Raw genomic sequence first — 27,447 nt, 5'->3', positions numbered from 1 at the left:
GTAGAGAGGAGGGTGCTGGCCTCTTCTCCCAAGTGACAGGGGACAGGACAAGAGGGAATGGCCTCAAGCTCCGCCAGGGGAGATTTAGGCTGGACATAGGAAAAAATTTTTCACAGAAAGGGTCATTGGGCACTGGCAAAGGCTGCCCAGGGAGGTGGTTGATTCACCTTCCCTGGAGGTGTTTAAGGCACGGGTGGACGAGGTGCTAAGGGGCATGGTTTAGTGTTTGATAGGAATGGTTGGACTCGATGATCTGGTGGGTCTCTTCCAACCTGGTTATTCTGTGATTCTATGATTCTATGATAAATGACTGACAATTTTTAATCAATAAATCTGGTTTCACTCTCTATGTTGTATAATCCTTACATAAAAATGTTAATTAATTAAATATGAATTTTCAGAATAGCTTAGACACTATTGAATCACTATAATTATTTTTTGATAAAGGCTTTCTAAATAGTTCTGCAGGTGAAAGATTCAACAGGCAAAGCCATATTTATTTTAAAGAAAAAAAAGTAAAAAGGAGTAAAAATAAAAGGACATTTGAAAGCAAATTCATCCTTCAACTAACCCAAGAAATAATGAGAAAGAAAAGAAAGTGAAAACAAACAACATTATATCTGTATAGTGATTGTTCACCTAGTCTCAATGTGAAGGTGCCATACATATTCTTTTTAACAGAATGAAAATAATAAATAAACATCAAAGTATCAGTGTTTTGCTAAATAACGGTCAGAAATCCCACTTCTTCCACTGCAACTTATGATTATACTATGCCAAAACAATTACAGGATTATTTACAGACATACGCACCAACAATTACAATATGTAAAGCAGAAGGGAATAAATAATATGTGTAGAGATAAAATAATTTAAAAACTCAATATGTTATCAAAATACGAAAAGGCAGGATGCTAAGCCAGCTTTAATTTTTGTAAAATACATTAGACAACTAAAAGGAGGTGAATATTTGTGTCAGTTCTACAGGCCTAGGATAGTATCCTACTGAAAAAGCTGCACACTGATGAGATCTCATGGGAAAGGGTGCAGGCAAGAAGTTCAGAGATTGACTTGAAGCAAAAAAATCAACAGTCCTGGACTATATAATTTACATGTCTATAAAATCACCTAAGCTTGAAATACAACCCATAATTTCTGCCTAGCTTTCCCATGTAAAATCTGAGTACATACTACTTAAATATTCTTAATGTAAAAGCACACCAACTTTCTATATTGTATCACTAAGAAAAAACAACTACATCAAACATTATGAATAATTATTTGGAGTACAGGGAAAAGCTTAGTCCCACAGAAGTCAAGAGCCCTTAGTATGGTTAAAATCCCAATATGGTATGGTTACAATGTATGTTTAAGATACTCCATATATGATTGTGTAAATGAAAAAGCCTAACTGCCAACTGAAACATTTAATTGTAAATGGAAACTCATTCTCTGAAGGCACATTCATCCACTTCCAGACATCAACACAAAAAAGAAGATCGCAGAAATACAGGGCAATAAAAAAACCAAACCCACAAGGTCAAGCTGTTTGAAGACCAAATTCTTCTTTATTTCAAAAATGTATTCAAAGTCCAAGTTCATGCACTGTAACAGGAATACGCAATCACAAATTTAATTTACCTTGATCATTTGCATCCCCTGGCAAACTGAGCTGAGGCACAGCATCTAGTTTCCAGTGAAAACCTTGGTTATCTAGTCTTCTGTTTGAGTCCATTATAATGCAAAGACGCCAAGAAAAAAGCCTCAGGGTCATGTAATCCATTCTCCACTAAACTGACTTGCCTCATGATTCAACATTCTCCAATAATGAATGAATTTGCTCATGATCTATCACAGAAACTCCTCAGAGTATATGCTGAATTTTATTTTTTTTTAAAGATGAACACGCAAAATTATTGCAGTTACATAAAAGAATTTGCTCCTTAAAATATTGCAGAGCTTGACAGTTAACCAAATAAAAAGTTGAACAAAATTGACAGAAATTAAAGTTTTGCAAATGTTATTTTTTAAGCAGGACTTATGCCTTGGCAACCCCGTCATCATTCTGCTTGGCTGGAGAGGCTGTTTTTCATTCTTGACCCTAAAAACAGGATCCATTCAAAAGACACACTTCATCCCTTCTTGCTTGATGATGTTCAGTCCAGTTGCTAAATATTGCCTATCATCTTTTGCATACTTCAATCCATGTGGACATGGCCAAATAATACTTGGAAAACCAGTAAACATTACAATTGTAATTTAAATTCTAGTAATTTAATACCTAATAAAGTTCTTTGAATGGAAATACAGCATCCACATAACTAGGTAGCAGGACTCTTCGGCATTGGTCGCATCAAAAGATCACTTTTTTGGTACATTTCAGCAATAAACACTTCAAGCAGGAGGTACTGGAAGACGTCTTACTATTTCCACAGCTATCTTTAGATAGGCCTTAGCCTGTGGAAACAGAAACATGTATTTAGCACCTTTTATTTTCTATAAAAAGGAGTATTTCACATCCTGTTAGGTATATGTTCTTTCACACACATTCAAAGAAAAAAAAGTGTTGCAATACCAGGGTTCAATTTAGCCAGTTATTTGGGGGGAGTGGGGGGCAGACAAAACTGAACTTATTAATTCTGAGAATATAAATTGACTGAACAATCTGTCTTAAGCAGCAAACAGAATCAATATTTTTCTGGAGAAGAAGTATTGAGAAGGAGGGAGACTCTTTAGTCCCACAGGTACAAATGGTTAAAAACTTCCCTCACCCTGAGTATTGAGATGCACGGTGCACAGTACTGAGAAAGAAAATCACAAAAAGCAATGATATTTAAAAAAAATCCAGATAATTAATTCATTATAGACTAGACTACACTACAGAATTTCCCATAAAAACATTAAAAATTAAAATATTTTCCAAAAAAGACGTATTCCTAAGAGACTAAAAGAGGTATCAGAAAGAACTAATTCTGCAGTATTAGAATCCATACAGCAAAATCCCTTTCACACTACTTGTGGCACCTGGTACATGCTTTAAATTAGAGGGCAGAAGGTCAGAGAACTGTAAGACTATTGGGAGTGACTCAAATGAATGTACTACTTTTAACATTTCTAAACACATGACACAGCTAAGACCATGATCAGTCTAACATCAGATATTCAAAATTTAATGTCAAGAGATATGTATAAAACCACTGCCTAAGATTCAACACAGAACAAGCCACAAATCAAAACCAAATAATTCCTTTACCAAGCTCAACAACTTGTAGTCAAAATCAAACATGCCTTTTAGAAAGGCCTCTAAGTCTTGATATAAAAGAGTAAACTTTTCAACTAAAAAAACCTTTTCAACTAAAAGACTATCTTTGTATGTGTCTACATATATATCTTGTACATTGTTCCAAAGGCTCATTACATCCATTTTACAAAATGTATACCTTATGTAAAATTTGGATTTGTCATGCTTCAATCTCCAGCTGGTACTTCCTGTTCTTTGTTTTTCTAGTACAACAGTAAAACTCCCTGCTATGCAGCTTACTTCTACACCGTTAAGATTGTGACCAAGCTCCTTCTTCATTTTCTCAAATAAAACTGCATATGAAGCATACCGGACAACTTTCCTTGTTTTACTAGAAGAAATCACCAAAATATTCTCTACTGCACTGACCTTTCTAGCTTCCTGCAGCACTCTTAGCTGGCTCTAACCCCAAGTTAGAACTTATGTTAGAACCCTGATAAGCCTTTAAAACAGCGATCAAATGGACAAACGCCAAAGCCCAGAGCTTGAAGGGCTGGAAGAGAAGGTCTGTCTCTGACACAGGCCACAAACACCATCTGTCACTGGTCTGAACCAGGTGGCAGCCTTTTGCAGAGCCAGGCACCCCTAACATATCTCCAGTCTTCCTAGGATTTGCTCCTGGCTTGTAAGGTTTACTTCTCTGGCTCTCGCAGCCTCAGTGCTTCATAGTTTTCAGGGCTCACATCGCTTTAAAACTAAAGTAATGTAATTTTTGGAGCTTGTAAGAAAGTCAGGCACCAAGCTAGGATTGTTTACTCCCCTATGAGTGACTTTGTGGCAAGAACTGTAGAACTTAAGTCACAAGCACAAAATTCAAACTTCTTCTATGGGTATAACTGCAATGCAGTTGGGTAGCACAGCTGTGTCCATGCGCAACACCCACTACACTTAGCTATTAATTCCCTGGGCGGTCTAGCTACTCCCCAGCTCGCCACCTGCCTAGATGAGATAATGGACCAACTTGAAATAAAGTGATTGATTGCAGTCAAGCTGCCTTTGCAGTTAAGTATTTCACTAATTGATGTAGGAGCACCCCAGGTGGGAATTTTGGACTATCTTGAAGAGTCTCACAGGCAGCTCCTACTTTGCACACATCAATTCATGTGCTTTAATGAGTCAATTAACAATCTGCATGGAAAATCTGGCCCAAATTGGCCCAATCTGGCCAAATTGTATGCAGAATTATAAATACTCCATAGAAATTATTCCTGCAGGTGCAGAAATAGTAACACAAGACAGTAGCTCTGCACATAGTTAAAATAGGAGATGTTCTGTACATAAATGAAGATAATCAACAGCAACGGACCATAGATATGCTGTACCAGCCAAGTACAACAACAGGCTAGCTGCACTGTTAAAATTGAACTAAAAAGCAGTTCAGGGAGCCTCATTCAGTCCAGCCAAAGACACCATTGGCAAGAGTCCCTGGAACACAGACTTCCATAACCTTCTATACAGCAATCCTGCTTTGGAGACTTAGTTGCTGTTACTTACGTTAAGATCCTAATAAACTAATTTCTTTTCCCTACAAAACACTGATAATGAATATCTGGGCAACAATTTCACAATGTACATTGATTCTCATTTGCCAAGTAGCTGATCTGTTGCTTTATAACTTAGGTTTCTGGTGCAACTCTTTGTAGCCAGCATGCTATTATCACCTAGCCCTAGTTTTATTAGCAGCTTTACCTGCTAATCATCTTTTTTTTTTTGTTTCCCAAGACCAACACTTTAGATGTTGAACAGACTAGTACCTCATTCGTGCCCTTACCGAACTCTATCAGTAACCCGCCTGTAACAAAATCAACTGTTTTGAGCCTTACTTTCCTATCTTTGAACAAATCATTCTGCTATGAGTGAGGACCTGTCCATGAATCAATATATGTGAAAGATCTAAACGGAATGTCAGTGACTGTCACTCCATCATTACTAAGCAAAAGGAGATGGGTTGCACCTCAAAACAGAGAGAGTTTTTTTACTTCTTTTGGGGGGGAAAGCCAGAGGAGAAAAAGTAAAGGATGAATTTTTATTCATCACTCCCAACCATTTTAATAGGATAAAAAGGAACTTTACAGATCAGTTTTTCCCTTTATGGTTTGGAAGCTCTAAAATAATGGTTTACAGACTGTCTTTCTGAAAGTATTTTTTTGCAGAGAAACAACTTTATATTTAACAGTAACTTATCAGTCAGCTGGAAGCTAAACATTCTCCCTGCTTCAAGAGGATGAAGCGGAAATGTACAGGATGACAGAATGCCTGAAAACCAGACCAGCCTTGTTCAGTACGAATGCTGCCTAGATGGAGTCTGAGAGCAGCACTAGGAAGAGCAGTAGTAAGGCTGGAAGGTGATGTCCAGAGAATCAAAAGAGCTGGATAATGGCCATGTGAGAAACTGTTTACCTCTCAAACACTGGTACAAACTCTGCCAGAAGAGTGCAGCACTCTTTAAATCACAAACCTGCTTAGGACTAAGAGGGCACAGTGGATAATGAAGTGACTAATGACAGTATAGGTCATGGAGCAAGAAACAGAGAACTTGTAATGAAGTTCATTAGGAAAGAGACTGAAAGCCCCATATAATCTAAATAATCAGAACATTCTGACTGATTACTCTGTCACAGGATAATAGATATGGGGTAGACCTAAACTGCAAGTCTTTTTATTAGCTCATCTAACTTAGCCCTGTGGTAATCCTAGAGAAATGTGAACATTGCAGTTGTGGTGTTTTATTCTCCCTAAAAATCTTACCTATGAGGGAAGCATGCATAACTGCTAAGATTCCTGCAAACTGACCATACAGGTCATAGCTAACTCTGCCTTGTTCTCATGGATTGGACTGGCTTGGCTTGACCAGCTAATTTGCCTTTTACTGAAGTGCAGACTTCAGCCTACAAACAGCTTCCCATGTCTAGTGCAACAGCCACACAACTACAGAATACAATCTACACATCAAAAAAGTCAAAACAGGCAGAAGCTGATAACACATTTGCCTTCACCTAAACTACTGCATACAAACAACTTCAGACGAGCATGTCACACTGATTCACTTAAGATGTCTGAAACATTTTCGACTTGGATCAGTGACAGGGATCTAAACATTATGTTTTACGGTTTGGTTGCTGTGACAATGGGAAATGCACCTGAGAACAAAGCATGATGGAAGTTGGGCTTTTTTCCCAGAAGTGAGTTCCTGAAAATCAGCCAATCAGAACAGAGGAGAAGGTATGCTTGACCAATCTGTGAATGCTTTGCCTAGCATTTTGGGAGTAACTGGCACAAAAGCCCCTCATGTACCTCCAGAGACCCCTGCCTGATATGCTCAGTGAGAGAACACACATCCTCTCACCTCCATTGCTAATGAGGAGGATGGGGCTTGGAGCAATGCCACATAAAAGGCGCTTCCCTGGGCAACTTGGCACATGCCCACCATCCTAAAGACCTCAATGACAGACAGACAGACTTCTCAGAGGACTGTCACAGGAACAAAGGGTGACCTCCTTCTCCCTCTCTCTTGCCCCTCTTCTACATATCAACACTTCTTTTCCAAAAGCCACAGCTATAGCCTAAGTCAACATAAATGTCAAATAAAATCAAATGCTGAAAAGGATCACTGGTGTCGTTATAGAATCATAGAATCATAGAATTACCAGGTTGGAAGAGACCCACCGGATCATCGACTCCAACCACTCCTATCAAACACTAACCCATGCCCCTTAGCACCTCGTCCACCCGGGCCTTAAACACCTCCAGGGAAGGTGACTCAACCCCCTCCCTGGGCAGCCTCTGCCAGTGCCCAATGACCCAACAAAAACTCAAACTTACTCTTTACCGCCTTGACTAAGTTGCTTTTATGTCAGGTACAACCACGTTACAATAAACTGCAGTACTGTGACTTCACCGGAAGAAACAGGCTCCTACAGTTACATCAGAAGTATTTATTTGATCTGTAGGTTTTGCATTGCATATTTTCACCTCTTTCAGAAACTGTGTAACCCAAACGTATGCCGGCAAAGGAACACTTCCGTTTACTGTTCGTTTTATCAGTTTATGAGACTACTACAACCTCCATAACACTTAACCCCTCAATCAAGCTACTAGTCTTTACACTAGACTTTCAAATTCAATTCTACCTTTGCCAATGCCTCCCTTGTCAATTCAGGTACCTCTTACAGTAGTGTGAAAAACTAGAACTGGTGGCAAATCCAAATGTGAGTAGCAAGAATCCATAGCTTAGGTTTCCCCTGCAGCTCTTACAATTAGAGCTTTCTTGAGCATATTTCTAACCTGCTTGTCGGAAACTCTAGGAATTAAACCAATTTCCTTATCAATTCCTTTTTTCCACCATTCTCTGTAAGTGCTATTTATCATAAAACACCCTAGAAGCTGATCAGGAAGCAGCAAAAAACTTCAAGCTCTTCCCTAGCTAAAAATAAAATTTTCATTTGTACTTATAACTTGATTCTCCAGATCTCCTTCCCAATCCCAATCATTTGGCCTGTTCATACTTCAGAAAACTTCACTACTTAGTTTTTCTCTTTCCTTTAAACATCTTCAGTACTGAGCTTTAAAATCTGACAACCTCAATTATAGATCCACTTTTATTTATCCTTTCTAGCTCAAACTGAAACAATCTTATCAACCAAGGCTATCTTTCATGGGCTACAATTTCTATGACACACTGGCTTACCAAATCAAGTATAATTTATAAACCAGGAACACTTCATCAGCTCACTGCTAAAGTGATTATTACATGAAAGAAGCCGCCAAATGCAATTCAAGTACTTCAGAGTAGGTCTCTGAAGGTGTGAACAAGACTACCATAATGACATAAGAGGAAAGGAGATTAACAGACAGATTAATTGCGTTTAAAAGTAGGAAAAGCCCAGACAAGAGACAACTGAAGTGGATTAGCTGAAGGCAGGCTCAAGGGGGGTCTCAAATCCCTTGACATGGAAATGGTGGATGGAAATAAAACATGCTTTCTCTTCCCACTGAAGAAGCAGGTGCTGATATGGAATGAAGCTAGAAGGAGCCAGGATCAAAACAAACAAAAGAAAGTTGGTCTTCAGACAGATGAACTTTCTCACTCCTCGCCAGACGATGTTGCAGTTGCTCTTCATTTAGACCCGTTCAAGGAAAGACCAGAAAAGCTCATGGAAGACATTCACTGAATGATATTAAACACGCAGAAGTTCTGCAGAGTGACAAAGTACAGGCTTCAAATATATGGAAGCTTAAGAGTACTGTGGAAAACTAATTCTTGCCTTCCTCCTATGGTATCTCACATATATCAGTGTTGCAGGCAGCTGTGAAGCTAAATACCCTTTTAAAATCTATACCAGTATAAATATACATATCTGTATGTATACACACACACAGTGTATGCATATATACACACACATAATCACTATACATCTCTGTGTGTGTGTAATCAGAGGTAAAGATTAACATCAAGATCAAAACATTAATTCTGAACCCTGAAGTAAATCAATCAAGTTTTTACTTCACAGGGTAACAATAGGCCAAAAGCTACTATCTAACCTTTGAATCCTATTCCTAATCCTTTTTAGGTGTACCTAAAAAGCAAACAGCTTCACTTGTGTGGCTTTGGAAAAAGCTCCAACACAAATTCTGCTCCTCTCAGACTGCTCTTGATAAGCATCTGAGTTAAAAAAAAAAATTCAAAATGAGGAAAGCAGTCACAAAAAAGCTGAAAGATCTATGACATCAATCTGAATGAAGTAACATCCAGGATCTACTGCACAGTCCATGTCTTGAAGAAATAAAGAAACCCAGTTGTTTCTAAACAAAAACATGCTGGAAAGAAATGGATCAGTATAGTACACAAACATCATGTCATCTTGAAACGTCTGACAAGACATAAGTGTTATTATACTTTCTGCAAAGAATTTTTGACATTTCATTCTTCTGTTACTAAAAATGTCACAATTCCATGTAGAAGACTAAGAGGAACAGCAGGAAAATCACTGCTATTTGTGATGCCCTAAGACAGAAAGTTAAAGCTTTCCAGACAGTTAGACGAGCACGTGAAACTGGATGACATGCTCAAGACTTCCAGGTAAGTACAGATAACAGTGGTTGTGTAACCTTGGGAACATGAATATGAAAAAGATCTTTCCCCCTCTGGTTGAAAAGAGGAGGAAAATGGGATATTCCCAAGCCATTTTCCTGTCTGTCTTGTAAATTCCCTATACTTCTTATAATGTTCATAGGGTAGTGTTAGATATTTCTGGCTGTAGATCTAGTTACATGTACTTAGGCATTAACTTCATATTTAACAAAACAAAGGAGGGCCAGAAGAGAACAGTTTTCCCAAAGCCTGACTCTGCTAGCAAACGCCAGCATTTCTGGAGGCCCCGAGGTCGCATTTTTATGCAGGAGCACAAATATGTATCATGGGTATAATCTTACGTTCCTTTGCAGTTCTCAAATGAGGTAGGACTGATGCAGCCTGATCCGTATTTCAGGTTTTTACGTAGCTGGAACCAGACGACTTGGCTAAAAAATATCTTCTGGAAAAGCTAAGACTGGGAGACAATTTGCACAAACCTTATGACGAAGAGTGTAACAGCAGCGACAGAGAATAATCTCATCTTACTTGTAACAGGCCAAATATCTAATAGATGCATGAAAGCGGGAACCCAAAAGTACAAAACCATTTTATTTAACCTAGTCTCTTCAGAACCACACTCTCAAAACAGAAGAAAACTTTCCTTGAAATAAATAAGTACAAAAGACACTGCCAGAACCACCAAAGGCCACCACAGCAAACCTACATCTTCAAATCTCAGTGACAGGCTGACAAAACAGATTAAGAAAGAAGTTTTACTACATCCACACAGAAATTCAGTGTTCTAACTTCTGAAATGAATACACAATCTTGAAATGAAAAAGAATAAGCAAATAGTTTTTACCTGATTCTTTGAGTCCTTAAATCTTCTTTTTGGTAAACTCTGCTAAAAAATTTCAAAAGCAACGTACGAACCGGAAAGAGAAGATTCCTTTGCTGGTATAGGGTATATACTGCTTTTATCAAGGGTTCTGTCGCCACTAGAAAGAAAATATATAAAAATCTGAAGTAGTGCTTCTTAATTTTCAGATTTTAAACACACACACACAGAAGACCTGCAATCTCTGTCTGCAACTACCTACATTTAACTCCGTAGGGAAGTACCAAAAAGTTTTAAACCAACTACTGGGTAGACTTCTAAACCACTGAAACAACACCTTCTTGTGTAACTCGTCAAAGAGCCATACACAAAAGAGCCAGACAACACACAAGTGAAAACTTCAGAACTTCATAAAGACAAGGAAGTGCACAGGTTGTGAGGTAGCTGAGAATCAACAAGTTCCTGCCTTCCACAGCTACCTTCCACATCACAGAATCATACAACAGTTTGGGTTGGAAGGGACCTTAATGTCACCCAGTTCCAACACCTCTGCCACAGGCAGGAACACCTTCCACTACGTCAGGTTGCTCAAAGCCTCATTCAACCTGGCCTTGAGGCATCCAAGACTTCTCTGGGCAACCTGCTCCAGTGCCTTGCCGCCCTCACAGAAAAAAAATTCTTCCTAATATCTAATCTAAATCTCCCCTCTTTCAGCTTAAAACCGTTACCCATTGTCCTATCACTGCACCCTGATAAATGGCCCCCCAACCAGGTTTCCCCTGGGCTGATGGAAGATCTCACCAGAGACTTCTCTTCTCTAGGCTGTATAATCACAAACCTCTTAGCTTGTCCTCACAGGGGAGGCACTCCAGCCCGCTCATCATCTTTGTGACCCTCCTCTGGACTCACTCTAAAAGATCCATGCCCTTTCTGTGCCCAGGACTCCAGAAGTGAACACGGCACTCCAGGTGAGGTCTCACAAGAGCAGAGAAGAGGAGCAGCATCACCTCCCTTGACCTGCTGGTTGTACTTATTTTGATGCAGCCCAGGATATGGTTGGCTTTCTGGGCTGCAAATGCACATTGCAATGACGTTGAGCTGCCAATCCACCGACGGCCACAAGTCCTTCCCTTCAGGACTACTCTCAATCCATTCTCTGCCCAGCCTCTATCTGTGATTGGGATTGCTCTGACCCAGGTACAGGACCTTATGTTTCCACTTTTCCAGTCAGTAGGAATCCTTTTACTCAAGTGCAGTAGCCTCGCTTACCTATGCTCCCCCAAACCTCACTATCACAGTACCTTCAGTTCTTTTTCCCTGCCACACACACCAGCCTTACCAGCTCTCCACGTCTCAGAACCAGCTGACTCCAAAATCACATTTGCTAACTAACCAGCAAATACATACCTCAAGAAGACACTGGCGTGCCAGTGCAAAGAGAACTGCTCAACTCCACTGCAACCTTCCCTCAGCTGAAGCTCTCAGCAGGTATAAAACAAGGTAGGAAAGTTCTGTCCTTATGTCAAAGTTGGCTAAAACCAGCCAGCAAGCGCAGAAGTTATTACAGTAGACTGAGAAGCAGACCAAACATCTTCTTGGAAACTAGATTTAACCACTGAATGTAAAAATCAACAGAGCATGGGAAAATACCTGCATTGAGGGAAGATAAGCCTAGAGAGAACGGGGAAGCATCTGAAAACTTAGAGATATATGAAAGATATGAAATCTGATGCAACTTCTCTCAGAAGAGCTAATGAATTCATTGCTTCCAAGACGCACTTACATAGCAGCAATCACTTCATTATCTTAATAAACCAAGCCCGTGAAACCTTTACCTTTCCATCTAGGTGTACAGAGCAGTGTTAGCAAAATATCTATTAAAAAACAGATGCAATTTTGTGTTCCACACTGAACACAGCTACTTCTGCTCACAGAGACAAGAACGCTCCACACTAAAAATTATCCCAGATCCAGTCAGGAGTTGGTCTTAATCAGTAAAACACAGATGAGGGAACATATTCAATCTATGGTATAAAGATTCTCACCAAAAAACATGGGCCCTACAAAAAGGGCCTGAAATGGCATGGGCATACTCAAGTAGAGTGGAGAGAACCATTTCCAAGTTGAAATTTAACATACTCGTCAATGGAAAAATAAATCAAATATTAGAATGGATTTTAATTAAGATCAATTATTAAGTTCTTTTCTCTGCGTCAGGAGCATCAACCTATTCAATTCACATGCTTTTCATGTGAAGATTCCTCGTGGACAGTATTTCTTAAACAAAACATGGGCTTATTCTTAACTGAATAACAATTACATCTTTATGAACTCGTTAGATAATTAATGAACTGCTAACTAAACTAATATAGTAAGAAATAAATCTTTTAACTGCAAAATGTTCAGCGACATTCCAATAACTCTCTGTGGCACCTTTAGTAAAGCAATTCCCATTGTTTGAATTCCTTCATATAAACAAGACAAGTTTAAAATCCAAAGCAATTCTAAAATCTATTCTTAAAAAAGAGGGCTTAAAAGGTCAACATTATACAGACTTCCAAAATGCAGCCAAAGTCCTCATGATTTCCAGTGTATTTTAGTTTTAATTGTCACATGGCAAGCCTCCTTCTGAAGTAACCAAGCGTGCTCTCATTGCACGCAGAGGAGTCTGCATGGCTGGAGCACTGCCGGGGGATGGCTGGGGCAGTGGATCCACTGCTGTGGATGATTCTTATTGAGGTGGATTCACTTCCATAGGCTCCTCACTGTCTTCAGGTGGATCCACCTCCATTGGCTCCACAGTGTCCTTTGGCGCGCAGTCATGCCCGGGCTTCACACCATGCCTCAACAGAGAGGCACGAGCACGGACATCACGTCTTGCTCGTCTTGCTCGTCTTCTCCGGCGTCTTCTCTTCCTTCGCATGGAGACACGCTTGGACTCCACACTCTTCCCTTTCCGACCTAAAGCCGATGCTTTCCGCATTGCAGGTGAGCGGCCACTCTCCTGGTTGCTCTGTTGGTTCCTTAGCAGGGAACTACGCTTGGGATCCATGTTGTTCCCTTCTGCACTTCTATCTAACACTCTCCATTTCAAAGGTGAGCAACCACTCTCCTGGCTGCTCCCTGGCACGGACACAGCGCTGGACTCCACGCTCTTCCTTTCTTGATCTAAAGCTGATGTTTTTCGCTTCAAAGGTGAGCAGCCACCCACCTGGCTGCTCTGGCTGTTCCCTGGTAGGGAACTACGCATGGGATCCACGTTGTTCCCTTCTGCTCTCGTCCCAAATCTTGTCCACTTCATGGATAAGCAGACAGTTGCCTGGCTCCTCTAGCAGCTCCTCCTTCCAGACACGTCTGGAAGACCTCGAAGCTCAGTGAGCTCTGGGCCAGCTGCAGGGCCCGCGCCTCCTTTTATAGGTCCCGAGCAGGTGGCTGGTGACACCACGTCACTGTGATGTCATAATGACAGTGACGGTGAGCCGGGGCGACGACCAATCAGGTGCCTATAACCTTAACTCAAACCAACCGGACTTTACAAACATATCAGAACCTTTTGAAGGGAACTAACAACTAACAACTCAGAAAAAGCATACTGATCCTGTCACTTGACTGCAGCCCACGTACACCATGGAGTGCACATCCCAGTACTAGAATACTTTCTAACTTCTATTTGTGATTAAAAGACTTCAAGACTATTAACATGCTTTCTGAAGCTCAGCAATCCCAGGAAGAATCTATGCAAGTCCCAACTGCTTGGAATATCGAACGCTGTTGATGCAACTATACCTGCCAGGAAGGATAAGGAATTTAAATCTGCTGAACTGAGATGTTACAGGCTTATACTTTATTCATTGCTACAGAAAACTAGCAATCATGAGCAACAACTCAAATAGTGACTACCACAAGGACAAACACTAGACTTCGCTACCATCTGCATGAAAATAATGATAGGTGATAGCTTTTGTTATTCGTTAGCACTCTCTTTGCTCAACCATAGTCCATTTTCCAGTTCAATCAGATTTTTAAATAGCTTTAATTTCCATGGAAATTGCTTCTTACTTTGACACAACTCCAACCTTCAGTACACGACTGGAGCTGCCCTCCAATGTCGGTATTTTACTGTGGCCAACTCAGAAGGCACTAAAAGCATGATGACAAACAGAGCTTTAAATAATCTCCCACTTCAGATAAAAGCTTCATGTCACCCAGAGAAATTCTTCATTACTGCAAAAGGCTCAGAGCCTTTTCAACTCTGTCCTCCCCTGGGCAGTTCAACCATAAGATTCTTCTTCCATGTACTGGCAACTCCTGCAATGAAGTCTCAGCCCACAAAGGAAACTTAATGAGGTGGTAACAGTCAATCCATGAATTATAACACAAAATGGAGAAGATTGGGTAAGTCAACTAGATGCTTCCTGAACCTAATACCTCAAAAAATCCTTACGGCATATGGGAAATTTCTTGTTAATTATATATATATATATATATATAAAAATAAAAAAATATAAGTTACAAAAGCCAAGCCATCCTCTGAGGGAGCATCAGCTGGGGAAAACTGCTAGCCCCAAGGTGCCACTATGCATGTACATCACTCAGGTGCCATGGTTAAGGAGAAGAGAGTAATTCAAATACAATCCTTCAAACAGACCATAACACCACTCAGCATTTTCTTCAGTACAGTGAAGCATAAGTCAGGGTCTGATACTGGACTACCTACACCCTGAATGAAGTATTCAAATGTATGCATACCAAACATTACTGTGATCATTCCAAGGAAGCTTTGATGATAAGACATATTATAAAATGATATCATGCAGCCTTCTTCAGGGTTTGACTTTATTCTAAAGATATCACACGCTGGAAAGACCACTCTTTAAATGGAATTATTGATGACAGCTAAACAGCAAACGTTATTTGCCATCACTACTTCAAAGTTTCTCCAACTACTTTTCGCAAGTGTATAAGGCTGTACATTTTTATGCTACACACACATCACACTTTCACAGTTGTACAGAAAACTCTTTCTGAACACAAACTTCAACTGTTTCTTTGGATAATACAACAGTAAGGTACATAGCACTTCTAAATTAATTGAAAAGGGATTTTTAACCAGACTTACTTTCCTCTGTTATGTCAGACTGCTGACACCTTGTGCCCCTGCTTTTCACCTGACTGGGCCTTTTCTCTCCCCTTATAGGTCTGTGTCCAATTTACCAGCCTCAATATCCTTTACCTATATATGAATATTTAAAATCTGCAAGAGGGATGAACACACTGCACATTGTTAAATGTGAACTAAACAGTAACAGAACCTCCCCCAAGAATAAAGTGTGGTTTGTATCATACACTGGTCTTTAGCATAGGCTGGACAGGATGACATTAAGCATGCTTTCCACCCACAGGTCCTGGTTTCCTTGCTCCAGGACAAGTTTGGCTCTTCTCCTACTCAAGTCATAAATACTTCACCACATTGCACGTAGTTTGTATATACCTGTAAAAGGCTGTGTGATCTGGGGATGCAACACTCTTAGCTCTGTATGATTCACTAGGTTTGTACACTTTCATCTTCCCCTGCTTTCTCAATATACTCCATTTTATTTTTATAGAACAAGAGGGTGAACTCAAAGTGCTTTTCTTTAATAGATTCCAAATGTTTTCAATAACAATATGTGGCAAGGAAATACTAAGGTGCTGCCCAGGGAGGTGGTTGAGTCACCTTCCCTGGAGGTGTTTAAGGCACGGGTGGACGAGGTGCTGCAGGGCATGGTTTAGTGTTTGATAGGAACGGTTGGACTCGATGATCCGGTGGGTCTCTTCCAACCTGGTTATTCTGTGATTCTGTAAGGAACTAACTGATCATTGTGTGCATCCTATATTTTTTTTTTTCAAAAAGCAGTCATCCTCTACATACTTTCTGCTATGAGGGCTCACTATCTCTTTAATAATGGGGAAGGGGAAGAAGGTATCTAAACTTCATTCTTTCATGACTTCACTTCTATCTTCAATGTATTATCAGTGTTAAACCTTAGAGGCATATCATCTATCCTCCACAGTTCTTTTTTTATAACTTGCCTCAGCCTCCAGGATGTCTACTCCCTGAAATGTCTATCCCAATAAGACTCCCTAGCTTTTAGAAGATGGGCACACTGGTACAGCAAATATATTCTGTACTTAAATGTTTGAGAAGCTGCTTTGACTTTGAAACAGATGGGAGTTTGGTGTTCAACAGCCACAGCTAGTCTGTCTGCTCTGTCAAGGTATTAACAAGTCCACGGTGCCATCAAGGCTGAATTGACAGGCTGGGGTCAATTGTATGACATGTAACAAGGCCAAGTGCTGGATCCTGCACTTGGGAAACACCACCTTGCAATGCTACAGATTTGGGGAAGAGTGGCTGGAAAGCTGCGCAGTGGAAAAGAACCTGGTGGTGCTGGTTGACAGCTGGCTGAACACAAGTCAGCAGTGTGCCCAAGCAGCCAAGAAGGCCAAGAGCATCCCAGCTTGTATCAGAAATAGTGTGGCCATCAGGACTAGGAAAGAACATCTCCCTGCACTCAGCGCTGGTGAGGCTGGACCTCGAATGCTGCGTTTGGTTTTGGGCCTCTCAGTAGAAGAAGGACACAGAGCCGCTGGAGCCTGTCAGAAGGGCAACGAAGCTGGTGAAGGGTCTGAAGAACAAGTCTTATGAGGAGTGGCTCCACTGCAATTAATCATGTTCTATATCTCTTGCTGTGTTTCTAACCCTCTTATCTTCAAATTTCAGGATGGCTTTTTCAAAGACCTGTTTTGCTGCTGCTTCCTTCTCACGGTCCCAAGGAGGTTCCCCTACATCTGAGCATAATCAATTCCACCTGTTTTCAGTGATTTCTCTTTTGTTTTCCTTATTCTACCTTTTCCCCTACTGTTTTCCCTACTCTACCATTTTAGCAGTGTTCCTGATTTTCCTTCACTGCTTTTTGCTGTCTAGAGACTCTCTCATATGTTTGGATGAGGAAAAAAAACGAAGCCCTAGTGAGCCAATCCATTTCCATAGATTGACAGAGGAGGAGAACGATCTCCAAATTCTCAATTATCTCCATAATGGTCTGGTAAGACCTCATTGTTGATTAAACTAAGACATTATTAGATTCTTGTAGAGGATCTCAGTTGCTGTGGTGTGTCTGCTCTCTTTCTGTTAGACTAGATCCTGCCATGAGGCTACTATGAGAGTACAGTAACATTCAATTTCTACAACCATAACAAAGTTTCATCAATGCAGTTTGTTTAAAAAAGGCCACCATTTAAACAACTAAGCTGACAGAAACACTAACACAGATGATGCTATACCAAGAGCAAAATCATTTTACCAGCACTGTTTATTTCTCCATGAGGACTGTCCCAAGCTTCACTAGAAGAGAACTCTGGTCAGTAAAGCTTCACTTTCTTCAGCTTCACATCCAATCAGCCTTTTCTGTATGTAGACAAACCTTATGTTTTCTGTGCCTTCCATGAGAAAGAACTTTCCAAGTTCACATATGCACAATTCTACTAGTACTTTTCTTATTTTTGGAAAGGTTGTTTTAGTTGTTAGTAATTGCCTTGCCACTTGCGAAAAGGAAGCTTCCTTTTTCTATCATCTACATCTAAGCTTTAAAATAATGAACTTAGACAAGTTTGCTTACACATTTTAAAGTGTAGAGTGAGAGCTATACTTTTGTATATCAGCAAGGCAAGTTTAACCTCATAGCATGTGTGTAAGCAAAAAATATGTATTAGCTAATATATTTTTAGAAACATTTTTCTAGTCTTGACAGAGCTTTGAAAGTGTGACAGCATGCTGGGTTTCTGAGAAGTCAATCACCATCGTTAGGCATTATTTAAGTTCTGTGATTCCATATTTGATTTATGTGTTCTAACAAAAACAGCACAGAATTTTGTATTAAAAGAAACCCTGTAAATTTGAAGGACAAAAGCAGAGATAAGTTCAGCAGCTCTATGCACACTGTCCTCTATCTGAAAAATTGCGATTGTTCATACATGAATAGCCACAATTTTAGTTTATTTGAGAAACACGGTGAAAAATATTTCAACATGTGCCTAGCAATCACGATATTAGAAAAGTTACTCATCTTAAAATGTACTGTAGGTACATTCTACCTTATCACTATTTGATTCTACCATCTGTTATCAGCATTAACCACACACCTATGCAGCGGTCAAGAGTGAGGCTGCATCATGCCATACAGTGCATATAAACACAACGTGGCAGACAACACTCTACTCTATGGAACTCAGCAGATAAACTTCTGCAGAGGACAAAGAAAATACTAGCCAGGAAGTTTTATATGTGCAACCGCTTTTCTTTACAGATTTTCACATTTGACTTCCACTACCTCAACAACTCATACATTCCTTTGGCAATAAAATGTTGTGGTAAATACACCAAACAATCCTTTTCCTCTTGAGTGTAAATTGCTCCACTTCCTGCTCAAAACAACCCAGGTACTGACAATATGCAGGTTTTGTTCCAAACATCTTTGGATAGAACCCTTTGACAGTTTCCAGGCTCAACTACCAAAGGCTCAACTGACAGTTTAAGAGGACTGACATTAGCTGCATGGTCTCCTGAGGCTTGACACTGACCTTCCTCTTCTTGGCATGCCAGAACCCAGATCAAATCATTGCTGCTCTCAATGACTCGGACTAATTAAACACAAATGGAAGATCACCATTCCCAAATGAAGGGCCTGAGTTACTTGATGATACTACCCTCTTTTACTTTATTTCCTTAAGTTACATTCCGATACATATTTCTTTTCAAAGAGCAATAAGAAGCATTCTCCATTTGCTTCTGGGGGAAGGTTTTCTGTTGTTAGAAGCACAGTGCACCAAACTTACAGCATCGCTTTGTGGCTGTGAGATCACAACAGGCTGTCCCAAATCACACGTCTCCCGTATATTAACATGTAGCGGAATGTCTCCTGTATCAAAAATACCAAGACACATACATGGGAAGACCTAAAGTGACTTTAAATAAAATATCAGTTTGGTATATTCTTTTAATTACTTTTATTGAAAAAAAAAAAGAAAATTGGCAGCAGTACAGTTTCTCTACATACATAATGATTAATGACAAACATGTTTTGGGTTTTTCATTCTCTGAATAGGAAAAACTATGTTTTATAGTCATCTATTAGAGAAGGCAGTATGCTTTTCTGCCTCTTGAATACAAAGAAAAACACAGGCTGAGATACAAATTATTTTGCATACATAAAATAGAGTATTAGGCAAATGCTCATTATGCAACTCACTGTTCAGCCTATCTCCTAATTGTATATTCTTTTCAGTGTTGTTTTAAGATTTGAATCACTGTTCAAAGACTTCTTTGAATACTTAATTTCCAAATAATAGCATTTGTTAGTGTCCTTATTAGGCCTTGGATCCAATTAAAAGGTAGACGACTATTCAGTTAATTCTTCTTTCCAATAGAAATCTTCATATTCTGCTTTTATAACAAGCAGGAACTGTCAGAGAAGAAAGGAATGTTCTAAAGGAGAAACGATTAGCAGCCTTATTCCATTTTGAAACTTATTTTCTGAAACAGATTTTCAGCACTAAAGAAAACTAAGTTCCCATGTTTAGTTCATTGCTACATAGAAAATTATGAAGTGAACTGAAGACCAACTTTCTTTTAATGGGAGATAAAACCACATTTTACAACAAGGATAGATACAGATGGAACAGCCTAGGCTTAGTTCAATCTTGACTGGTCTCAGAAACTGTATCAGTTTAATTTCTACACTATAGCAACATTTATTTAAACCAAGGCCAATGTAAATTATTGACGTTCAACATAGAAAAAGAAGCATTAAAAAAAGTACAAAATTTGACACAGCTTAAAAGATAATAAAACTAGAATCAAAAGCAAGAAGGAATACAAACAAGAAGCCCCAAGCAAGTAGCAAACACAAAAGCTGTGGCTCCATGATTAGTGAGCTGAATCTCTGAAGAACCTCAATTTGTTCTTTATGATCATTACAGTGCACTTCCTTCAAATTTAATTGTTTACTTTTTTTTCAGTCATGAATAAATTTATTTAGGCATAAAAATCTGTTCATTTGTTCATTAAAAAACATTCAGGAGGACCCTTAAAAGTTTTTTTTAACCTTAAAATTTCTTATTAAAATTGCAGTAACTTCATAAATCTCCCAGAATTTAGTTCCTACCATTATTTTAGGCAGAGGCTAATGCTACACTTTTTCTCCAAGAATGTTTTATTAATTAAAAAAATAGTTCTTCACTATCAGCTTAATAACAATCTTGGAGAATTCCAAACTACTACAAAATGCCAGCCTCTCTCTTTTCTCACTCACACTTTCAAAGACATGCAAAATGCAATCTTAATTACAAAAAAAATCAGACCTTGTAAATTATACAGAACCATAAAGACAGCAAAAGCATCTGCACATGTTTGGACGATATGGGTTTGAGAAAGATGAAATTTTTGCACTATTCTTCACGATGGGAACTACTTGCCACCGTATTTTTTTCTGAGAGTAACAACTACTGCTAATTGCAAAGGATAAGTACTAAGAATAATTAGAATTTACAGTAGGAAGTAAAAAAAAAAAAAAAGATAAAAAGGGAAACATTTTTAATATCTGAGTCACTGTTGTTGGCTCTATTAGCTGACACAGATTAAAAAGTTAGGAAGTGCAAAGGTCAGGATGCAGAAATTATTATCTCAGCATTCTGTATCTCAATGGTGCAGCTTCCTGGTAACAGTTCTGATCATCCAACTATAAAAAAAAGGGGTAATTTCAGAGATAAAGAGAGAAGCAACGAGCCACACAAAGCCCTTCTTACAAACTTTGGCCCTCTTTCTTTTAGGGAACAATAAAAAGACAAGACAAACAAAAGTATATGAAATAATGGACTACACTGAAAGGTGTACTGCCAACTGCTAATTCTCTTCTGTCTTAGACTCATAAACAAAAATAAAGGAGGTATTCCATAATATTAAAGGCAGCTGATTCTAAGCAAATAAAAGAAAAACACTCTTCTGTCTTGCACATTATTAGCTTGCAGGATTTGTCAAATGTTATCATGGAAATTAAAACCCTTTTCCAGTTTCACAAGAGGACTAGGTGCTTAGCCAAACAAACAGGACAGCCACAAGTGTTGGAAAATACAAGTAAAATAAATTTAGAAATACTGATTTTAAGTAACTACATTATACATATATATATATATAAAAATAAGTTCTCAAGGCTCTTGGGCAGAATTCAAACAACAGTGGATAAAAGTTCCATTTGGAATACATTACTCTAAAATCTGTAAGCAGTAATTGTTAGAATACCCTATGAATTATTATGTAACGGTCATCCTTGGAAGGAGGAGCATACTAATCAGATCAAGGACTATAATTCTAAATTTATCCCTTGGGATATTATCCTTAAACTTAAAACAGTCAGTGAAAGACCAGGCTAAGATAAATTTCACTCTGTTTTTCTTCATACAACTCATTCATCCCCTGATAAACCTGTAAATCTTTCACACTACTCCCAAATAAAAACAATCTCAATCAATTCAGGGAATAACAAAAAAACATCTATGGGACCAATGGCACAGCATTGATGTGCCTGGTATGTTTGATTCAACTGCTGGCAGAGGATTTGCATCCATCCACATAACCCAAGGCTGTAGAAGTCCCTCTGGGCTGCAATCACAACTCATTTATATTCAGAAAACTAAAAGACAGCCCAAAAGCATGTATTTAATTATGTGTTGACTTGCTATCTTAAGTTTATGTCAGACCTTGATGTTTTGTGTTGATCTTTCTAAGTGAGCTTCCTGGTTCTTTTTAATGAATTAGCTATGGAAAATCATTGAGGTAATTATAGCAATACATGGAAACACATCATTAGCACATGCAATTATCCCATTTACGAACTTAATTATGCTGTGTTATATTCTGTATTTATTTTTTACTGGAAGCAGAAGTTGAAATATGCCTTGTTAAAATAGCAATGTATATTTTAAAGATCAATGTATGTTTTAGCTTATAGACATACCAGATTGCTTAATTATGGCTAATTTTTGTTTTCAATAAAAATAAATTTTCTTTTGAAACAACATTTTGCAATTTGGGGTATTCTTTTAATCTGAACACTTAAATGCAATCATTACAGTATACCTGCTTCCATACAAAAGTCAAGATATCATCATAAGAGCATAAACTGAACTGTTTTAAGGGACTACATTTCAAATGACCATATTTATTTCAAAATGTCAAAACTCATTTAATTTAAAGGAAATAAATAAGAAAGTTTCTACTGACAAGAGTTTAGGTCTGTTTTACAAACCCAAACAAAACTCTTGGGTGTTCATAAAATTTTTTGTATGATCAATAATATAATGAATTTCAGATAATACATCAATATCAAAACAACTCACATTCTGGATTGTTTATAAATCTAAAGAGATTAAAGAAACAGTTGAAGAACTTTCATATCCAGTCTACATCCCACTTACAGGAATGATCCTGATAAGGAATAGAGCATACAAAAGTCATGACATTCAACTACTTAAGTTATTAGTTGTTATATTTGAACATTGTCTGAATACAGAGCAATCTAGGATTATGCAGTTCCATACTTCTGCTAAAGCTTTCTTCATGCACGCTGTGAAATTTTTCTTCAGAACTAAACCCATTTCTGTATACTTACCCAAAACATCCAATCCAAGGGTTTTTGCTAGATCTCTTACACCATCAGCTCCGAAAATGTGCGTCTCATGCTTGCATTTGGGACACTGGAAAACACTCATATTTTGAACTAGTCCTAAAACCTGTTAAAGGAAAGGAAGACTCAAACCTGGGATTCAAGCAGTTATTTCCATTATTTGTCTCTGTAAATAAAGAAGAGTTTATCAACAAGGAATCAACATAGAGTACTCACTTATATTGGAACGCAGCAGTAATGTCAGACTCTCCAATATAATTAACAACTCCTATTATTCATCTCAGTTTCACTATCATTCACGCATTGTTTCAAGTTTTTCAGAGATACACCTATCAAAAGATTAGCTAACGTATTTGTAAATGTAAGTACCTCTTGTACAGGCCTATTTTCCAAGAGCTCTCTCTGCTAATACTTCATTTTCAAACTCTGAATACTGGAAGAATTCTCACGTTATGTATATTCTCACGTTCGTAATTTGCAGTTTCAGGAAACGCAAAATAAAAACATACTACTAGAGGAAGTGACACAATCAGACGTGCTTTTAAGATATTTTTCTATGTTAACCTGTAGGGAAATATTTTCAAAAAGAACCAAGTTTGCTCTTCTTCTGAAGAGCAGAAACACATTTTGAAGATCAAACAACAGAAATATTTATGTGAAATTAAGTGGGAAAACCACAGCATAAAAATCTAATACACATAGATTAGGTACCTTTCTGTTAATGCCAGGCGTTGAACATCTTCCTTCCAAAAAGTGCCAAATGAAACTTTGCCAAATCATGCACACAAAAAACTTCTTTCACAATGTAATAATGCAAATAATATATTTGAACTCATTTCTTTCACCTAGTAAGTGAAATCATTCATTGAGGCAGAGCAGACTTTCTCAAAAGTGATGAAAACAACATTCAGACAGTACAGGGTGAAAGCTCTTACCCATCTGCTAATTAACATAAGACCTGCTTTAGGAGGTTCCACATTACAATACTTCACTTTAAGATTTATATATTATCTAGATATTTCACATATACTGTAGCCAAGTTTTAAAAATATGCATATAAACGTTCAAGTACAAAAAGCTGTTATTTACTTCATAGCTTTTGTTGCTTTTTAAATTTCCCTGAGCATTCTAGCTTTCTGCTTGAACAAGCTGGCCTAGTTATTAGAGGAATAATGTATCCACTATGTTAACAATGCATATCTGAAAGGATATACCAGTGTTCAATGCAACAAATGAGTTGTTTAATTAAGAGTGAATGTACCAAAGCTGACAATAAAAAAGCATGCTATTTACGCTGTTCTCATAAAAATGACCTTATATTTAAGCTAAAACTAATCAAAAGATGACCACTTTTTCTTGACCACTATAACATTTTTCACACTATTTTCTAACAAGTCTTCCTTTGTATGTAAAACTTTCAGAGGGTTTAAAGCAGGAAACATTTTAAGGAACAGAACAATAACAAAAACAAACAAACGATTACCTACTTTCTATTTAACACCACAAACTCCCCCTATTTTCTACTCTTCCTTGGGGACTACCGGAGGAGCAGAGGAACAAGATTATATTTACTGGAAAATTATTACAGGTAATTTTCTCATCCAGTTCTTAAACAAAGAGAGACATGGCATTCATGGTAAGAAGGGCCACAGTTTTCCACTGACAGCCTCTGAGCTGGCATTCATCCTGCTTTCCTTAAATTTAAGTCATGGTAATTTCCACACTCGATAAACTGGAGAACACTGGAAGGAGTATTATTTGGCAAAAGAAAAATAGTATTTTAGCTAGGATACAAGAAAGTAATTTTCTGCTGCACAGGAGAAAAAAAGAACTTGACATTAATTCTTGGGGTTTGAACTTTCTGTTCCCCTCAAAGTAGTCATACTACATATATGATTCAGTGAATTCACAATCAAAGAAAAAGTCTACTAGTTTTTTGTGAACAATTGATGTCTACTACAGAGGTTCTGTTGATTCTTTGATGACCTAATAACTCAGAAGTCTTTCTGCCGCAGTTAATGCAAATGGTGGGATAAGGCTGTATCCCCGATACTGCATCAGTTTTAGAGGTCTAATTTACTGTCCTTTTTCGTTCTCATTTTAACTAAAAGCAAGTGACATTTCAGCATTAAATAATTGTTTTTACTTCTTCAATGTTGCTCCTATCTGTTACCCTCTGAGTAGTGCACATTTATTAATATATAAATTATTATTCTAGCATATGAATGTTTTGAATTATTAAGTTGCCAATGATAAAGTTTATTCTTTCCAAACGTACACAACTTCAGTGCTGAAGGGTATTTTAACATGCATATTTCTGCAGATATGTTTACACATGGAAGAGAGTTCACAACGATCTTCAGAGCTTTTAAATCTACAGACGAATTAATCAGTCTTGCTAATGAAATCAATAATAACTCTCATTTCCCTGCTCAAATAAAAGATCTGAAAAGGCTTCAAAGCAGCTGTTACTGTCTACACAAACTATCCTTTATGTATGAATCCTATTCTACTGTTCAGTGAACTCCTTTCCCTGTACATCTCTCAGGAAATTTGGCTCATAATGACATGAAAATTATTACGAGACGCATCGCAATACAGGAGGTAACCTACAGTACCAGAGGAGAGGATAGTCATAATGCATGGAACTGAATTTCATTTAAGTCACATCATTATTTTAAATGATGAAAAGACCTCTATCAAGAAATAACAGAACACGAAGAAACCTTTCATTATGAATTATCTGCACACATGCTGTTTCTGAATGTTTACCTATTTCTTATGCTCAATTTAACTTCTGGTTACACAACAAAACATGCTGAAATCCTAATATACTACTTTCTAAGTTAAGGAAAATACAGTGAGAGAATGACAACCCTGTCTTCACACAAGTAGAGAATTCCTGAGAAATCCACTTAAGTCCTTCACTGTACGTAAGGATGGATGGTGCTGAGGTCCAACTCCAATTTGACAGGGACTGAATTAGTCAGGGTTACAGTTCTGCAGTATGCAGTTGATCTCCTACATAATCATCAATCACCTGACGTTTTAGTGCTTCAAGTAAACGTGTGCAATAATATTTCTGTCTTCTACATTTCATCTTACAACAAGCCATTTTTGGTTTTAACTTCCATCCCCAATATGACACCACAATGTTGGCTAGGTACTCCAGATGCTATATAAATACCAGTAAGTACACAGCCAAATAAACAATTCTAATACATCTTAGAAGGAAATACATAGCTGAGTTTACATAAGCAGGTTTTTTTGTGTGTCAAGGATACGATTGATAAGATAAATCATACTGAACTGAACTCTGTTTCAGCAAGTGAAAATAGGCAATTTTTTCCTGAATGCTCACTTTTTTTTGTCACCTGCCCAGAGCAAGCCCCTGGGATGCAAGAAAACGATGGCCAAACTCACATAATGGACAAGAATCTTGAAACTTGTTGCGGTAGGAGTCAGCAACACTTTGTAAACTCTTTCCTTACCAGGTGGGCTCCACTGCAAAGAGACGGCACTCCTAACGACTATGTCTTAAGACTGAAAACAATACTTTTGCGTTGTAATCCTGGCACTAACGCTGACTGTCACTGACAGCTTTTCATCAATTCCTTCAGTCATTCTACTTTAATTTCAATGCAGTAAAGTACAAATAAGCAATGTTAGCAATTGTTCCTTTACTGTGGTAATCCTGCACATGTCATTTCAAGCTTTGGTAACTAACGACCACGGAGATGAGGGAAGGTGGCGTATGTATGCCCATCTGTACAAGAGAGAGACTCCAGTTCACTGAATATAAGCAAGCATATCCAAAGACTCAGAGCTCAGCAGCTTACAGACTCTCTAGTTTTTTGAAAAGCTGATTCTTTGCAAGCGTTTTTTTCAAGATTAAAGATTTTAAAGATTAGATTTTTAAAGATCAGTCAATTATATAATCAGGATACATAATTTTAGCATAGTCTCTCAGATACCACCTCTTTGACGTAAACCTCAAGTTTGAAGTTGTCCATCAAAAATTACATAACTGAACTTTCTTTAGATCCCCAGATTTAGCTGACACTTAGAAAAGTAATACATAGCCAGGTGCTGCTTTAACATTGAAGTAAATGACACATCTGTACGGACGCACGTATAAGGTTAGAATAAAATGAAGCAGCACCATGAAAAAGCTAAGACCTAACAACTGGTTCAAGTGCATTTAAACTCAGCATCCGGCATGACAGCTTCACTGTGGCTTTTCATTTGATTTAGAAAGATCTGAAAATTCCAGTAAATCAAACAGATCATATTTAATACCTTATCTAGAAGTAGTCAAATTAATAGCAGCCAACCCTATCCTGGAACACACAATCTTCTTAGAGGCCATTCTCTTCAAAGAACATTGAACAAAACATTTAGCCAGAAATCTTGATAATTTCTTATTAAACCAGAAGGAAATTTCAGCAACTTGAACACAATGTTATTTGAAGAAAATAATCCTGCATAATTTTAACAAACCCAAACATAAAAT

General features: G+C 38.1%; 1 protein-coding gene across 1 annotated transcript in view; it reads right to left on the bottom strand.

The window, feature by feature from the left end:
• Positions 1-1,546: 1,546 nt before the first annotated feature.
• The window catches only part of NUBPL (NUBP iron-sulfur cluster assembly factor, mitochondrial), a 94,339-nt gene continuing 68,438 nt past the window's right edge, over positions 1,547-27,447 (bottom strand). Inside the window, exons 9-11 of the mRNA XM_069858388.1 lie at positions 22,920-23,040; positions 19,090-19,172; positions 1,547-2,457 (exon numbers count right to left, since the gene is read on the bottom strand). Coding sequence (XP_069714489.1) covers positions 2,395-2,457; positions 19,090-19,172; positions 22,920-23,040 — 267 coding nt within the window. The 3' untranslated portion in view covers positions 1,547-2,394. The remainder of the gene's footprint in view (positions 2,458-19,089; positions 19,173-22,919; positions 23,041-27,447) is intronic.

The sequence above is a fragment of the Phaenicophaeus curvirostris genome, chromosome 5 (genome assembly GCF_032191515.1).
Source record: "Phaenicophaeus curvirostris isolate KB17595 chromosome 5, BPBGC_Pcur_1.0, whole genome shotgun sequence".
NCBI classification, from domain to species: domain Eukaryota; kingdom Metazoa; phylum Chordata; class Aves; order Cuculiformes; family Cuculidae; genus Phaenicophaeus; species Phaenicophaeus curvirostris.
The sequence above is the reverse complement of the archived record's forward strand: the minus strand, read 5'-3'. Positions and strand labels throughout refer to the sequence as shown.